Source organism: Calypte anna, chromosome 4A, assembly GCF_003957555.1.
Source record: "Calypte anna isolate BGI_N300 chromosome 4A, bCalAnn1_v1.p, whole genome shotgun sequence".
Taxonomy (NCBI): domain Eukaryota; kingdom Metazoa; phylum Chordata; class Aves; order Apodiformes; family Trochilidae; genus Calypte; species Calypte anna.
In genome coordinates this window covers 14,680,756-14,698,763 of record NC_044248.1, presented here as the reverse complement: position 1 = coordinate 14,698,763, position 18,008 = coordinate 14,680,756, and the positions used below count along the sequence as shown (strand labels likewise).

The window sequence follows — 18,008 nt, the reverse complement described above, 5'->3', positions numbered from 1 at the left end:
TTTTTTTTTTTTTTCCAGACAAGTAGTGGTCATCTGCTCACTCCCATTGTCCACAACCCCTTCTGATTTTCACTGCAGACATGACTCTAAAAATGAGCATTTTGTCATCCTGTTCTCCAGATACTTGACATTTTCTCAGGAGAGCAGAGACAAAGAGGGGAGCAAAGCAAAGTGAACCCCCTTTCCGCAAAGTTCATTGAGTACTTCAGCAGCTTCCTATTATCAGGAAGGGGATCCACCTGAAACCAAGTCTTTGCTCAATTGGGCACCAGGAATTGTACCTAAAGCTAATTTTCTAAACAAAGTGGTAGCTGCTTGCTTTTAACTATCGCCCAGAAGAGTTGATTGGATAAAGATCAATACTCCTGAGACAAGCAAGCTGCTGCTGTTCATTACTTGTGCTTAGAGTTCAAACAGCCTCCAGAGCCTGGCTGTGTTTGCTGATGATCTCTGCACCAGAACACTTACTACAGAGAGAAAACAAAGAGAAAAACAAAGGGTGTTGGTGGGACCCCAAGGCACAGGTGCAGAGGAGGTGCCCTCGTCCTGCCTGTCTGTGGTGGGGAAAGGGATGGGATGGAAGCACCACACCCAGGTAGGGTGGGGAGGAAACAGAGAGCTCTCCTGGGGGAACTTGGCACACATCCCCCTTTGCATGGGGTATCTTCTGCCTCAGTGTCTGAACCTCCACTGTCACAGCCCTCTCCCCTCTTGTACCACCTCATGTTTCTTCCACATGCCCTCAGCTTCATCCTGCTGCTTGGCAAGGCAACATCCTCTCCCGAGGCACACTATGAAGCCACGTTAGCAGAGTGGCCTTTGCTACCTGGAAATAAAGGTGCTGGTGAGGTGAACAGGTGACCCAATTCCCTTTTTGTAATGTTTGCAGAATTATTTTGGCATTAAATCAGTGCCAGCGGAGTCCACTCCCACAAGTGCCTTTTCAGGACCATAAACAACTCTGGGTGGGTCAGAGCTGCCAGGTCACGTTCACCAGAGAATAATAATAATAAAAATATCATATGAGGACTTCCACCCATTTACTTGGCTCATAAGGGTCTCAGTCTCCAAAAGCATGCTTGTCTGGGTGCCCAGCAACCTTGGTGCAGATGGGCTGAAGCAGAAATTGCTGCCTGATGGCCTCCAAATCCAGCCCCAGAGCAACCTCCAGTGGCAGCGAGCTGTTCTGCAGACATGGCACCCATGTTTGCTTCTGGGAACTCCACTGTGCCTCTTCCATCACAAAGCAATACTGGCCTTCTGTCCAAAACTGAGCATGCAGAAATTATATAAGACCACTACTGCTTCCATTAAGGCACCAGGATAAAAATCAGCCTTCCAAAAATTAAATTGTCAGAGCTTCCCCATGACTCATCTAGCAGCAAAGATGCACTTCTGGCACAAAACCAAACCCATCATCTGTTGAAGACCCAATTAAAAGGGAAAAAAAAGGGACAGTTATTACTTTAAAATTCTGTGTGAACTTTCTGCTGGTTACTGGTGAAGCCTCATACTCACTGAGATACAACAATCAGTGATACTACAGCACATAAGTAACTAAGCACAAACTCAAGGATCTTTGATATGGAGAAATGGAATTAACCAATTCCATTTGGTTATTTAGCTTTGCAATACATAAAGTACTTTACTGAGTCAAAGTCCAAACCACAGCCCAGCAACATGAACAAAAGATCTTCTGAGGACTTTGGGTTAGACTCACAAAGAGCCATCTCTGCTTATCTTCTACCATGACAGCCATCCATGCTCCTGGAAATACAGCTGGAAACTGCAAACCACTGGGCATCATCCTATCTCAAGGATGTCTTTTTTCTTGCCTCACCTTATATACTGAGTTTTGTGGGATATAGCTCAGCTAAGACTACCCCAATCAAGCAGAAGCTTTTACCAAAGGGATGTATGCACTCTACAATCCAGTTTCATAGACACAACACATGCAATAGAAGTTAATTAGAATAAGTAAAATAGACACCACCAAACGTAATCAACATTTTATTTATAAACATACATTTACTATAAAAGCTGTTGCATTTTAGACAAGTTTTCCTAATTTCCAGAGGCATTTTAGAATAAATAAAATAAAGGACAGATGAGCGTAATTGGTATTCAACATCAGCCCCAGCTAGGACAGCAATCCTTGTCCTTGAATGGACATGCAGATAAGGATGGTCCCCTTCTGGTTCACCAACCATTAGGACATTCACTGAAAACCACAGATGTATGGCACCAATAACACTACCATAGCAAGAGTAAGGAAAAAATACACCATGGAAAATGGGGTTGTGAAATACAGATGAGTTATGACACCTGCTCAGGTTCTCTGAAGTAGTAAGAGGCTAAATAAATTCTAAAACCCATTACATACATTGTACTTGCTTAGCAGTAATAAATATTTTTTTGCAAGAAATACATTTACATTGTAGTTTGACTGTATTAAAGTGTTATTTTTTTTATGTGCTCAAAGTTCCTGATAAGAAACATATCATAATTATGTGTTTAAACTGGAAAAAAAAAAAAAAAAGGAAAAAAAAGGAGAAAGAAAAAAAGAAAAAGTCTTAGATGGAATGAATTTGCCTTGTAGGACTCCAAAGCAAATATAAAAGCAAACATAAACAGCTGGCAAGTACAATTCAGGTAACTGTTGAAAATTATTCTGTGCTGGTGAATAGATGTTCATGGAGGGGGGGGGGCGGAAATCACTGTCTGAGATTCTGCTTCATTTCACTTTACATAGAATCAACTTGGCTAAAACATGCATATATGAAACTAATGGGTAGACACTGGGATCAATTGCTAAGCAGCTTAAGAGATGCAATGGTGTGTCTCTGCATGCTCCCACCCCACCCCTTGCCCATGCATTTTACTCCCAACCATGCTCCTAAGCCCTTTGGGCACTTACCCCTACATGAATGAGGAGCAGCTCTCACCTCTGTGACAGCCAGCACCTTCTGTACACTGGGGACCAATCTGCACTTCTAAGCTCTATCACAAGTGATGTGGTGTCAGTGTTACCAAAGTGATGCACAGGCATGCACGGTCTGTTTGAAAAACCAGGCCCCAACATCATATATTCACATCCCCTCAATGCAGCATATGGAATTACACAGATGTACAAAGCTGGTTATAAAATCTGCTTCTTGAATTTCCACGTTATTCTTTATTAGAGGGAAAACGTTATGATGACCACATGCAAAGTGTAAACATCCTGGTTATCAAAACTCTTTAACAGGAAACCATGCAGATAGTTAATCAAATATTGGATGTCACTGTTTTATTTCCAAAACATTTTTCTGGTTTTTAGTTTATTTTGTTTTAAAAATATTCTCCCAATGAAGTCAATGAAAGACTTCAGCTTTTTGGATTTATTGCATTCATAAGTCATGGCTGACTCTGTACAACAGCTTTGCATTTTCTAAGGCACAATTTTAAGGAAGTAACAGGTAACTTCCCAGCAGATAGACACAATGTCCTCCAATGACAATGTTGCATGAGGGTTTTTAATACCATGCAGTTGCATGGGTATGCAACTCACATGCAAGAAACTGTCTAACATTTAAATAAATAGTTGCTAGCTACAGAACAACTCAAGATTATTGCTTCCCTAATAACCATTTTCATTTACTGACACATCAAAAGACAACAGATGTGCACATACATAAAATTTAGTTTTATCATGGTCTTAAGGCAGAATAAGTAGATTTTTTTTTTCCCCTCCATTTAAAGTTGTATTACGAACTGCTAAAATGGGCTTAGTCCAATAACTGGACATATCAAAAAAGTGATGGGATGTTTCACCACTGCAGTACATCTCCTAACTTTGTCTGTGTGTTGTAGATAAAGTGACACAGCTCTGACTGCTGTTTCAACAAACTGCTGGAGAACTTTAGTAAGGAGCACACGCTTAAACAAAAAGTACAAAGGAAAACTGTCCCAAAAACAGGCAAATTGAAGTGGTTTTGCCTGCAGATCCCAGCCTCCTCCCTGTCTGCCTTACATGCTTCCCAGTTTTGCTGACTTTGCCAGTCTGGTGGACGGAGGAGCACAGGCTCAAGGCTGTTCAACTCCTTGCTCTGGAGGGCACCCAAACCATTTCTTCACATGAATTTTCAACCAACTGTGATGTTGGCAAGCAAATGAGCAGATGGCAAACCAAGATCAGGGCATCAATGAGCACATTGCACACCGAAGAGAAAAGCCCCACCATAAGCATCAAACCACAGCTCCCAGACTCACAACTCACCTGTGCCCACACACTCAGCCACTTCTCCCCCCACAACACCTTTCACTGAATTTAATAACACCACAGGCTGTTCAACTTTGTAAGAAGGATTGCTTCTAATGAGAATCTTGCTGCTGTTAATGGTATACAGGCTTTAGGTTTAACGAAGAAATTTTTATTTGAGAGAATATTAAGCTATAGTCATGAACATTACTTGGGGTACACAAACAAAAAGATCCTAACACTAAAGGTGCAATAATTTATTTGTATAACTCCTACCCTCCACTGAAGGTAATATAAACACAAAATGCTTCGGAATTACAGGATGTATTACCAAACTAGTCTCTGTATAAAAAAAGTTATAGCTTCAGTTATAACAGAGAAGTCGTGCTGCAATGCTTAGTTTTTCAAATGCATGGATTAGATACTATCTTAAAATTACTTCTCATCTCAAGTTGGCATATTCTATAAAGGTTCTGTAAACTTAACTTTTTAATTCCTAGAAATATTAAAACAAAACAGCTTTATTGCATGTTTATTTTCTTATTACTTTCAAAGAACAAGGTAATAGACTGGATAAGGTAATAAGCATACCTGAAAGGTGGTTTGTTTTTTTTTATAGTACTTAGGTTTTGCCTTCCCAAATACAGTCATACATATCTTGCAAATTTCTTAAGAAAGGGAGAAACCAACATATTGCATTTCAAAGGAGCGGGTGCAGCATTTTTATGAGTTTTTCAAAATGAGATGAGAGCCATGATGTCCATGGATTGAAGCTCTTACAGGGGATTGTCTGGAGGCAGCCGATATGTATGAGAAGAAAGTTCCTTCTTGAAAGTTATCAGGACTGGAAGTCATATCACAATGTAGTTGGCTGTCCAGCAGCTGGGGAGCACAAAACCAAACCAAGTTATTAATTGACAATTTTAACTAATTGCAAAGAAGTCGGCATAACACCAGTGGACCTGTATCTTCCACACCATAGGGTCAAATGTATTCTGCATGCACTTTCCTCTCACCTTAGTTGCAAAGTACTTGTAGGTATATTTACTTTTAGGCTCTGCAATGGCAAAACAGTAAAGCAAAGCACTGATAAGTCATCTTAGCTGTGCTCGGCTTATGTTACATGGTCCTACAGAGCCCTGGTGTTATTTGGCCATCCCTGTGTTTGACATTGAATACCTCCTTTCATTGCGAGGTTTTGTTATAGAAAAATACTCTACCAATAAAACTCTGTTCATTTTTATTTGAAAAATAAAAATATTCTGGACCCCGATCTACTACATATTCTTTAATGCTTTTCTCTCTTAAGGCTTTTGCTAAGTAATTTAAAAACTGAATAATCCACAGTTTCAAATAAGCTTCTGGAATCCAGAATATTTAATTGAGATGTCCATAAGCATCTCAAAATAATACTTATTAATTCTGGGTTGGTCACAGATCATCAGTTGTTTTTGTGCATGCAACACTGTGCACAGCTCTGCAATGCATTTTCTAGTACTCTTGCCGGTAGAAATGATGATGGAGTGAGTAAATCTAGGATGATAAACTACTTCTCTGATTCTTCATGTATCCTTAAGGGATCTCAATTTTTATTTAAGCAAAAAGGATTAAGAAGAAAAGGAAAATATGACTATCACCATCCTCCCTTTTTTTTCCATAAAGATGGATGTGCAAACATGCACTTGGAGGGTCGGGACCTCATCCAGATGAGGAAGGTTTATAGTATCAAGCCTGAAGAGGAAAAGCTACTTGTAAATATGTCAGGTTAAATAAATAATCAGAAATTGCTAACATTTCCTAGCAGAATTAAAAAAACTCGATCACCAAACAAACGGTTATACAATAGCACCCTCTAGCTCTGCTGATGGGGAAATATCTCTCTCCTGAAGCCACTGAAAAAAATAGTCTGTTCTGCTGGCAAAGGTAGGCAGTATCTTTCCTACTTCTGGATTTCTACAGCCACTATTTTTGGGAGAAACGAAGGAAAACAGTAGGTGACAAGAGCTCTGTATCTCCACTTATCTGTTAGGACTGTAGGCAGCGAATATATTGAACAGTAACATGTATCAGGAAGGCAAAAATTAATCCCAAGGGCTTCTTCTGTTTCTTTCTGTTTTCCACAAAGTAGAAAGGAAGCATGAGCTGCCTCTATAGCCTTCTAATACCTGAGGGGAACCTACAGAAAGGCTGGGGAGAGACTTTTCATAAGAATGTCCAACAACAGGACAAAGAGAAATAGATTTAAACTGAAAGAGAATAGGTTTAGACTGGATATTAGGAAGAAGTTCTTTAGTACAAGGGTACTAAGATCCTGGAATAGAATGCCCAGAGAAGCTGTGGATACTCCCTCTCTAGAGGTGTCCAAAGCCAGGCTGGATGAGGCCTTGAGCAACCTTTTCCAGTTGAGGAATCCCTGCTCAGGGCATGGAGGTTGGAGTAGATGGTTTCTAAGGTCCCTCCCAACATAAACCATTCTATGATTCTATGAGCACTGCACATTTCATATCACTGTTGGCATCAGGGTGAAGCTGAAATGCTGTAGTAAAATGGTATCATTACAGAAATCTAAGACTAGGAAGTAACCTGCTCTGAGACAGAAAAATGCATCATTTTTTTTCCAGCATGCAATTGTCTGAATCACTCTTCAAAACTTGCAGAAATTCGGCATGTATCTGGGGATACCACCACAAGGATTCATTAAGAGTTACAGAATGATCCCAGTATTTTTCCTTGACCATTTTATTTGCAAATAGAGGTCTGGAGACTGAAAAATGGGAACTTCTCCAAACAAGGGCCAGGGCAGAAGTATCCAGCTTATCTGATGTGATGTGACAGATCCACCCCCTTCAGGACACACAATGTGTGTACAGAGTGTAGGAGTTCGTATTTATGCAAAGAAACAGTCTCTAAGTCTGACATTGCTAAGTGGGGATCCTCTGGGAAAGATTTAATGGGCTTGGAAATCTATTTTGATACAATAAATTTCCATAGTGAAGCTATGCCTGACAGGCAAATCCATTTGGGCAGAAGGAAAAACACATTCCATCCAGGAGGAGAAACTCATCAGACAGATCATGGCAACAGTATTGTCAGATTTCACTCTCCTCTGGACAGGATTTGATACTTACTTCTGGATCGGATATAACAATCATTGCAGTTAAGAAGCCCATTTCTAATCCTGACATCTGTGCCACTTGCTGCATCTCCCAGCTGTCCCTTGCAAATTCCACACTGTCAATTGAAGAACAGGGAAAGTAAGAGAGACAACACTCTACTGTCTGTCACAATTCTCCCAAAATGTTTATTTTTCTTTCAATAGCTCCTGGAACAGGGAGATTAAAAAAAAAACAACCCAGGACAATACTCTTAGGCAAAACTGCAAGTCAGAGAAAGGTTTATTCTAGAGCAAACAGTATTTATGACTGGATTTCAGCAGTCTCCACTTATAGAGAAATGAATTCTAGCCATTTTAAGGGACACTTGATCATGACGATGCATTCTGGAGCCAGGACACCACAGCTGGACAAAGTTTAGAGAGGCTAGAAGTTTAGTTTGAATAACCATGTATAACCAAAAAGGGCTTTGTGAATTCTAAAGCAAATTGGGTCAGAGACAATACAACTGTGCATTTTTCAAGCTCTCTGGAAAACTATCTTTAGACACTCAAGAACAGTCATGAAGTATGTCTTGCTGAGAGTTATAGTAGAAGACCAGAGACATTGTCCATTCCATAGTTAAAGCTTTCCAACCAGGGGACAGATCAAAGATCGTTTCAGAACTGACCACATTTTTGAAAAAAAACAAAACAAAACAAAAAACCTAAACAATAACAAAATGAATTATTTTATATTGAAAAGCAATTAAACCAATTGGAAATTATATGATGCTTCCCTCTGGAAGTAAAAAAACCTGTTTGCTTGTTAAAGCACAGATTTTAGTCCAGTTAACATGTCTGACAGCAAAATAACACACTATCTGCATTACTTCTGCTCTTCTACAAACACACAAACATACATACATAACAAACATGCAAATCCCTTGCTCCTTCCATTTCCCTATCTGCAGTCCCCAATATACTCTCTCCTCACACTGCATGACTTGAGATCTTTCTTAACAAAGTAGGAGACATACCCTGAAGCACTGAATATGGAAATAAAGACCAAGTGTTTCAATAATCATAGCAGCTCCTTTCCCAAGAGGAAGCCCACAGGTAGAACAAAGTTTCTTTCCACTGACAGACCTAGGAGACAAACATGACTTTAATAAAACAGAACAGCAATTAATGCTAAAATGTACCCAAATGCTTACACAGGTTTATGGAGAGGAACAGGATGAGAGCAAGGAGCATTGGGGTGTATCACATAAATACACATTGACCCTTCAACCATGTTGCTGATCAGCCTGCACGTCTGCCTTGCAGACAAGCAAGCAGAGGACTTAAAATTCATTAATACACAGCAGCTCAGACTCATTTCTGTGCCTGTCTGCTGTGCTAGATGAATGGGAATACAAGTCTTTTATCAGAGATCCAGATGTCAAGGCACCATGTCTTTGGATTACCTGGACTGAGTCAGTGACACAGCAATCAAAGCAGACATCCTCACAAATTACCCAAGTCAGACTCTCAACCTGGTAATTTTTCTATTTGTTTCCAAATGGATTTGCTCACTGCAAGTCAGAAGGCAGGGATGCTGCTCTTACACTCGGATAAGCTGGCAAAGCCAACAGCAGCAGTGCAGCTGCAGTAGCACAGCTGCAGCTACAGGTCTGGTAGCATTAGAACCAGTTAGAGAAAAGCTGAAATCAGACCTACATCTGCAATGCAAAAATACTTCAACTCTCTCCCTATTCTCCCTAAGCTTCAGTGCTGTCTAGATTTTTCTAGTAAAGCAGCTGTTTGATGACAGCTGGGCAAGGGAGCAGAGCCCCAGGAATAACTGGTACCTTTTTCCATAATGTTTTTAATGGCAGAGCAGGTGCACACTATTGTGTGCTTCATTCTTTCCCTTTTCACCTGTCTGCCAGCCTGCTAGATCCAATGTTTGTCTAGTAAGATAAACACAAGACCAAGTGTTCCCGCGTCATAATGTGTCTTCCATGGTTTTTTCCAGCCAAGGCTGGAACCAAGAGAGTAAGTTTGGGATACTACATGCATTTTGAAAAGCTGGTTTTGTGAAATTGTACACAGATAAGCAAGTTTATGATACCTTGCTTTATGGGTTTGGTGCAATATCATAATAAGCCACCAAGAGAGGCAGATCTGGACTGCATCATGATAAAAAAGCCAAACTGTCCTTGCATCTATCCAATATCTGTCACTCCTGAGACCACCATTCTTTATCCCACCACTTACACTGACAGCACAGGCACATCACTGTTGTGCTGCTTCATTCTCATGAACCCTTTTAGAATAATTTCCCTGGTTTCTTCTCCTCCCCCACAAGCTTAAGCCTTCTGCCCACATCCCTCTGCATTATTCTTGAGTACAACTTTGGTTTCATTCCTTCTACACTACCAAAGTTATTATAGGGACAAGATGAAGCATTGGATCAAACAACAAAGTGATTTGGGAAATTTTGTAAGATAAGTTTTCTAACCTGTTAGTAAAACAATGAACAACATCCCATACATTGTTTCCAAAACTAAGATTTTTTCAGGAAAAGATCTTAGAAAAGGGTCTCAGATTAGGATGTAGCTGCTAAATAATACTAAGTATCTATAATGATTAACTATATGTAACAAGAAATTATTTGCAATCCTACCAAAACTGCATTTAAATTAGAAAAAACAGAAGACATGGTTCACATAAAACGTTCCTCGTAGTTTCACATCAATTCAAACAGCATCAGAAGGAGGGCTTTACTGTCAAACATGAAGAAAAGTATTATTCAAATAAAACAAAAACTCGCTATGTTTTCTGTGCAGTATTACTTTACCCTATTTAATAATTCAACTGATTTTAATACAAGCCAAATTATCAGTGATTCTGTCAGGGTACAGTTAGCATTTATTTAGAGTTGGTACACACATCTCACTGAAAGGAGCACAGCTCATTGCCTGGGATAATCAAATCTGCAGGAGACCAGCATGAATGCAGAAAAAAGCTTAAAAATGCCAAAAAAGCAAAATGTCTTTCAGGTCTGGAAATCAGGAAGTGCTGAAATTTCAGTTGGTCACAGCATCCAGAGCACACCTTGCTCCTGAGCTCCTGCACTATTCACAGTGAAGACAACATCCTCTGGCTAAGGGCTCTGAACTCACGCCTTACTGCTCACTTTGACTGGGGCTTATATTATCCCATTTCATCTTCATTGAAATTTCAGTGATCAAGCAGAGTTCTACAGCTGCTTTCTGAACTGTGTTATTTGAAAACATAACAATACTGCTGAAGTAGGTAAGAAACAGAGGAGAGGAAGCCAGGTGCTTATTCTGTCGACAGTTATGAACTGCAACATTTAGAAGAATTAATAGTGCATCCACATAATACTAATGTGATTTACACTGTGGCAGTTCACCAGCAGCTATGAGATGCATTTAGTCTGCAAAATTCCTCATTGACCTTTTGTACCTGTTGGGGGAGTAACTCGGAGCAGCAGGAGAGCAGGGAGATGATGGACCAGATCGGAAGTTCTCATGATAGCCTGCCCTAAAATATAGAAGAGAAAATGGATTATTTCAGCTGAAAAACAATTAAAGCCAAATATTTTGTACTGAGAAATTCCAGATGATGGATTTCAGGATTCCAAACTCTAAAGATTTTATCTAAGGAAAACAAGGTAAAAAATTGCTGTCCACTGCCATTTTAGTACAATGAAAACTAGTTTACATTTTTTGGTTCTGAGTCTTGGTCTGCTTGCTATTGCTCCTTCAGGATAACTCACAGGGTAATCACCTGTGTGCAGACTCCTACCCACCTATCAACTCAAGGACACTCCCACCATGAAGAAAGGTAAAGCCACAGCACACCGACTCGTACTCTGTTCTCCAGGGGATGTAATAAGAAGCACACTGGTAGAGCAGATGTGAGGTTCTTGATGGAGAGTCTGTGCCCTTTACTCAGTGAAAAGGGAAGCCAACAACACTGAAAAGTGGTTTATTCCTATTTGTGTCCATTCTGCTCTGCAAGAATCTGCTGACGAAACCCATGGGTGTTTTTTGTTATCAGAAATCATAAGATTGATTCAACCTCTCATTGCTCAAACTTGTTTACAGATTAAGTAACAATTTTCTCAAACACAAAAGAGCAGTTTGTTATGAGGAATAAGTAATCAAACCTCAATCTACATCAGTTTTGACTGGATACAAGCTTCAGAGAGGTAGCATAGATCTTGCAGGAGACTGTTCATATATATGCTAATGAAAACAGTTGTTCCCTTCCCATTACAAACATACACCTTTTGCAAATATTAGGCAAACATATCCTCTGTTTACTGAAACAAAAAGAACTGGTGTTGCTTTTTAGTAATGCTCACTAAAAAAACACCAGGCAAAGCATCAAAGGAGGGAGAAACCTTGCCAACTATATAGCAAAAAGAAAATACTAATCTCTATGAATCTTCTTTGAAAATCTATAAACCTTACAAAACTAGAAAGTAGCAACAAATGGGTGTTTAGAAGCTGGGGAATGAAGCTCTGGAATAGCAACTTCAAAGAGGCAGAGATTCCCACCCTGACATTCAGCCACTTACTAACTATAAATGTTTATCTTGAGTAATTAAAACAAATTAAAATGAAGCATATGAACAGTTACCCAGATGAGTGTTTAAAGACCTAAGGAAAAAGAAAACAGAGAGTGGCAAGCAAGAACTGTCCTCCTCCATGAAACTTGTTACTGCAGTACCCACCACCGAGAAACAAAGTGGACGCAGCAGTTTTGGTGGGAAAGCCAGGAACCAGAAGTGTCTGCAGTGCTGCACAACAACCCATGAAACTTAACTGTCAAAGAAGACTGAGTGAGCAGCACTTCCCAACCTGTGTAATAAACTTTATTTTTCATTCTCACCTCCTCATTTCTCCTGTGGAGCTTGGCTGCTGTCCCACACTTTGGCCCAGGAGTGGTCTCTGCCGAACGTCCTCTGCACGATGTGGGGACTGCTTGGTCAGCAGCTGCTGATTCCAGGAGACATCTGCAATGGGAGGTGGGGAAATCTCAATATCTGTGATAAAATGCTTTTGTCCGTACTGATAGACCAGCATAGCTTGTGGGCACACATACATAGCTTGTCTCAAGGAGACGTGAGATGTACTATTAATTAAAAATAAGTTCACAGAAACCCCACAAAGTCAGAGACAGGTTCTGCTATACCAGAAGACTTAGGTGGGATAAAGTCTCCTTGGATTTCCTTCATGTACACATGAACTATCCTGCTGCTTAGTCTGAGTATCTGAAGAGGAAAAGAAGAGAACAGATATCCACAAGTAGCTTGATTTTAAATGTCATCAGACCTTTCTTATGACAAAATTGAGACAGCTGTCACTTTTCTCCTGGCTTGAAATCATCAGGCATAACAGGTAGTGATTTTTACTGGACTGAAATGGACTAAAAGAATCTAATTAGCCATCAAAACATGAAAGGAGTGTGGGAAATATGTATGTAAGATTGTGTAAAAGATAAAAAAATCCCTCATATTTAATTACAAATGAGAACATGGAGGCCTATAAGCAACATTCCTGCCTGTAGCTGAAATGCTCATCTCTGACAAAAACAAGGCAATTTTAAATTTCACCTTAATGCATTCATCTTTGCTAACAGAAAATAACTTTTCAATTAACATTTTGAACATACATCTGTAATGTTTGTTTCCAAAATTATCTGAGTTAGATTTCAAGCCACTGCATTACCTGTAAATTTTCTATTTGAAAAAGAATACATGTGTATGAAAACTCTTGTCTCACCCTGAGTCAGTGGCAGGTTCAGCCTGGCAGGTGAGCTGCGCTCCATCACTGGCCCCTGCTGCTCCTGTTCACCTCCTTTCAAAATACCAGTCTCTGGCTGTCCTGAGAGCACCTTATTTCCACTGTCAATAAGAGTAAGTCACATTGTATAAATAAAGCCAAGAACAATGCCATTTAGAATACTGTGGCAAAATCAGACTCTTGAATACCAGCCTGTTTTGTGCAAGAAGATTTCTTAATGTGTCAGCAATGACAAAACAGTGAGGACAAACTACCATTGTAACTCCCCAAACATGTCAAGACTTCCTACTTCCGTGACACACAGCCACATACACTAAAGATCACTCCAGATTTATGGAATATGGCTTCTTCACCAGAGAAACATGTTCTCTGTGTTTTCTATCCAGTGTTCAGCACCATCAGATGATTCTTGTCTCTGTGAACGCTGTTATCAGCAGCTGGGCAAAGACCAGGACTCTGAACACTGTCTGGCAAGATCAGGTATGGCACTTCCAAGATAGCCAGGCAACCTCACGCAGATTCTGAGTGAAAGTAGCTACTGCTCTTTTATTTCTCAAAATGGCTTCTGAAACTTGTACACAAGACACAGCACAATTCCCCCCCCTCTCCCCCCAGAGATGTCTGAGCTACCTAAGCCCTGGTCTGGTTGATGTGTCAGCCTTTCAGCAGAGCCATATAATGCAAAGCCAAGCCTTCTGATACACAAAACTAGCACTGCACCTTGCTGTATTTGTATAAGCCTGTGGCAAGTAAATAACTACCACAATCTTTTATACCTATCACCGGGCCACCAGATGCTTGTGCTTCAGCATTAATTGTGAGCAGACGTGACAGCAGAGAACTCCACAGACACACAAAGCTCCACAGGGATCAGAAATAGTTAGGCTGGATCCATACCTCCTCTTTTCTTGCCAGAGTTCATTTTCCTTGCTTTGCAGAGATGGTACACTGTCCTGCTCCCAGAGCAGTTTTTTCTGCTTTGTACCTTCTTTTTGTTTTCCTTCCTCTGGACAGCTGTTTGAATCAGTTGAGTTCTAAAAGACATCAGGGGAGGGAACAAGGATCTTCCCTTGAATTCAGCATCAGCACAAAAAAAAATAAAAGCACAGGCTGCCCCCAGATGTACTGTGTTGACTCATTGTTATCATGACAAACATCTCACATTATACAGTGGAATCATTTGACCTCAGTAGAGCTAACCTTGGATTTAACAAAGACTTGAGCTGAAACAATCACTAAATTGTATTAAGTTGAGCGTGAAACAAAAAAGTACAGGACTTACTAATTAGGAGATGATGTTCAAGATTACAAAATAGAACTTACCACTACATATTTTTGGCAGAAATCCTTGAATGATTTTTTGGAGTCTAGACAGTCTCCTATTGGACTTGGAAGGACTTTGTGAGGGACCTCAGCTGCTTGACCCTGATTACATGCTCTGGGCAGTCTCAAATGGAAACACCAGTACTACTTCAAAACAGCACTGGAGTGGATCATACCTGACAGGTGGAGCTTCAATAAGCCATGCCATGAGATCCTTCACTTCTAGGTGCAGGCAGTGCATGGTTATGCATGGCATAAGCAACTTTATTCAAGAAGTTAATGCTACACACTCATGTGGAAAAAAGTGCCATGGATGATGGCCCTGCACAGGGATGAGTGACAAGAGGGAGCAGGAAGGGTGAAAGGAGAAGCAGATGATACATTACTCTTAATCCTGAAGCTGAATGGAAAAGGGTCTTCTATGGACTGGGTGCCTTAGGCAGGAGAAAATTGTCTCAGATTCTCACATTTATTCTACTGATCTCACTTGGGGTGTCATTCTCTAATCTCTTGGCAAACATTTAATTAAATGCTAGGTGCATCGAGTTAAACATTTTATGCCACATAAGACAAAAGGGGGTAGTGAACATTCCTCTGTTTATTTTACTGCTTTCTAGGAGGAATGGTAGGAGAGTAAAAGAGGAAAAGTAGGGGGGCAGGATTCCTCCTCATCTCAGGTATGCTTGCAGTACTGCCTTATACTCCACATTTTAGATATAGGGAAATCTCTTCAGATTTAGTTAGCTTTGAGAAAGTAGTTAAACAATCAGAAATGGGTGACTGTTTTTCACAATGCCAGCTAAAAAGAGAAGCAGCTGCAAAGTGAGGAAGTATTACCCTCTACTATAGCCCAAAACAGTGTGGTAATACTTTGCTTGGGAATATGGCTCTTTAGTTATGAGAACATACAAGCTACAGTACTCTGAAGTATCACCAGCTATGGAAAAGATCCAGGATCTCTTATAAGAGAGTGAGAAACTCACTGCTGTCTTGTTTCCTTCAGTGGTAGAGGAAGAAGAGGAGAGGAGCTCAGCAGAATTTGAAGAAACAATGAATGGAACTACAGTATCCTCAATTATCTTACGCTCCTGAAAAATAAGGATCAGGAGAAAACTGGGGTTAAAAATACAAAGTGTCAGCTATGAGCTTCAAAGGTAGAATAATAAAAGTAGGCTACATGTGCATGTAGTTAGGAAAGGACATGTAGTTAGATAGCTAGGTAAGGATATGTGGTACCAAGAATAATAGTAACACCTCATTTTTAAATTTGCTTCAAGGTTTTGCACTCCCTTTTCTTTCACCATTACCATCCTTGAGATTGGCTATCCAAAAGTGGAAAGAATATTCCACTTGAGAAGGCACCAACGTTTTCCACAACACCAGTCTATTAATTTTCAAACTAAAATATGGTACGTGAGAAACTTCTTCTGAAAGTTGGAAAAAAAATATTTCTTGTTCAGAATGGCCCTCAAGCACAGATGAGAAGACCTCAACCAGAATAATGTACTAGTCAAACTGAAAACATTAATATTTTCCAATTTTCTGCAATAATGACCTACATATGACAGATGAAAACCATAACATTCTGTACCATTAATACTTTTTCAGTGCTAGCTTTGAACATTTATTATGATTTTTTTTTTTTAATTTTTTTTTTTTCCAAACAAGTCCAGTTTACAATACAGCTACATGATCAAGGGCAAGGCAGACTACAATTTCATCTGGAGTTCCACCAAGTCCAGACACCAAGTATATGCCAAAACTCACAAGGCTCTGCCTCAGGAGGAAAGTCTGAGCGTGCCCAAACACAACCTTACGGACTCACCCTGGCTTGCACAGCAATTAGACACCTCCACCTATGGGGAGGTTCTGAGGATGCCTGTCTAAATATTTAAATATTTTTCCTCAGTGCCTCTGGTAGTGTTTAAGAGAAACAATCCTCCTGAGAATTCATCCTTGAGAAGAATTTTCTCTAATGAGTCGAGGTATGGGATTTTTTCAGTTGCATAAATGGGTGCATTTAAATACAAAAATGTCAATAAACAATCTCCTCCTTTGAGCCTTATACCTCCTCGTAGTATCTGCGCTCCTCCTCTTCAACCTCTTTCTGGGCCTTCTCCCATTCCTCTTTCAGCTTGTCCTGCTCCTTCTGATACTTCTCCTGTAAGGGGATACAAGCATAGGTAAATTCAGAGCATTCTGAAGCAGTATCTCCACAGACAAGATGAACCTGCTAAGAGTGGTCTAATCAGAAATAGGCTGAAATAGGAAGATAAAAATCTAAAACATTCATGGGTGTCAAAAAAAGCTTATTTCCCTCCCCTCTTTTGTTGTTTCTAACACTAACATTTAACAGTTTCAAATTTCAAGGAATTTTAAACATACTAAAATTTGTGCAATTTTACCATCTTTGGTCAGAAATAAAATTTATGCTCAACAATTTCAATAATTCCTTGTTAGTTAACACAGTATTAAGAAATCCAAATAGCTATCACACCCCCCAAGATTCTTAGGCATGGGGTTTACATTAAAAACTTCAGCAAAGTAGCATTTAAACAAGCAGATTTTGCAAAGTCTGTTACTAATTTAAGAGAGATGCCAGTAAAATTTGATGAATAATGAATGCCTGTGCAAGTTTGAAAGATAAATGAATAGTGTGTAAAGGTTTGAAGAGGGTAAGCTTATAACTAGCTGATTAGCTTTTTTTCCTCCTTGATGAAATTATTTCCTGATAATTGTTTTCACAGTTTTGCATAAAAAGTTATCTTAAAGAGATCTTTAAAATTGTTTGACATCATTAGTTTGAATATGAATGGTGACTTCCATATGCCCCTTTTAAACCAGTTCACCCCTCTGTTTGAATTAGAAACCACATATGCCTAATCCAGAAGAGATGCGTTCACTATTGAGAGATTGTTCACATATGCCAGAAAAATCATGCTAAGAATTTTACACCATTTTAAGAAGCAGCAGCTATATTGGCTAAAAAGAAATAATCTCAAGAAAGCAGCAGAGAGACACACGAGTCATTCTTCAAACATGAAAAACTCCATTTTCTTAATCTCCATCCTTTGACAGTTTGCTTTTCTGTTGCATGGAGGAAAGAAATAATTTCTTTTGGACCAAACTTAATCACAGTTTCAAAAGGCACTGTTGACTGATGGGGAAATTCAAGTTCTCTGGGCCAGTGCACTTCCCCCAGCTAGGATATAAACTGAGAGTTTTTACATCTTACTCTGCCATTAGGCAAAACCAGTGGTTGGAGGGGGTCTCTTCCCCTCACAAAAAAAAAGGAAACACCCTTTCTGTTTAACTTTACTTTGATGTTTTGGAAAAAGAACCTGTAAACAAAGAAATCCACGAGAATCTATGAAGACCTTCATTTTATAGAGGAATTGCATAGGCATCAGAGTCACCAAATTGCCAGTCTCAAGAAAGAGGCTAAAAGTAATTAAGAGTCTTGCAGTCTATACACAACATACTTTAAATATCACTGAGTATCAACATTTGGTTTAACTCCACACTGGAA

General features: G+C 39.7%; 1 protein-coding gene across 6 annotated transcripts in view; it reads right to left on the bottom strand.

Annotated features, from left to right (window-relative positions):
- Positions 1 to 1,994: 1,994 nt before the first annotated feature.
- Positions 1,995 to 18,008, bottom strand: part of LIMCH1 (LIM and calponin homology domains 1) — a 175,447-nt gene continuing 159,433 nt past the window's right edge. For all 6 annotated transcript variants that reach the window (XM_030449481.1, XM_030449482.1, XM_030449486.1 and 3 more), the window contains 9 exons: positions 16,548 to 16,640; positions 15,463 to 15,567; positions 14,054 to 14,190; positions 13,136 to 13,257; positions 12,243 to 12,366; positions 10,809 to 10,886; positions 8,372 to 8,480; positions 7,369 to 7,471; positions 1,995 to 5,122 (listed from right to left, as the gene is read on the bottom strand). In XM_030449481.1, coding sequence (XP_030305341.1) covers positions 5,097 to 5,122; positions 7,369 to 7,471; positions 8,372 to 8,480; positions 10,809 to 10,886; positions 12,243 to 12,366; positions 13,136 to 13,257; positions 14,054 to 14,190; positions 15,463 to 15,567; positions 16,548 to 16,640 — 897 coding nt within the window. In that variant the 3' untranslated portion in view covers positions 1,995 to 5,096. The remainder of the gene's footprint in view (positions 5,123 to 7,368; positions 7,472 to 8,371; positions 8,481 to 10,808; positions 10,887 to 12,242; positions 12,367 to 13,135; positions 13,258 to 14,053; positions 14,191 to 15,462; positions 15,568 to 16,547; positions 16,641 to 18,008) is intronic.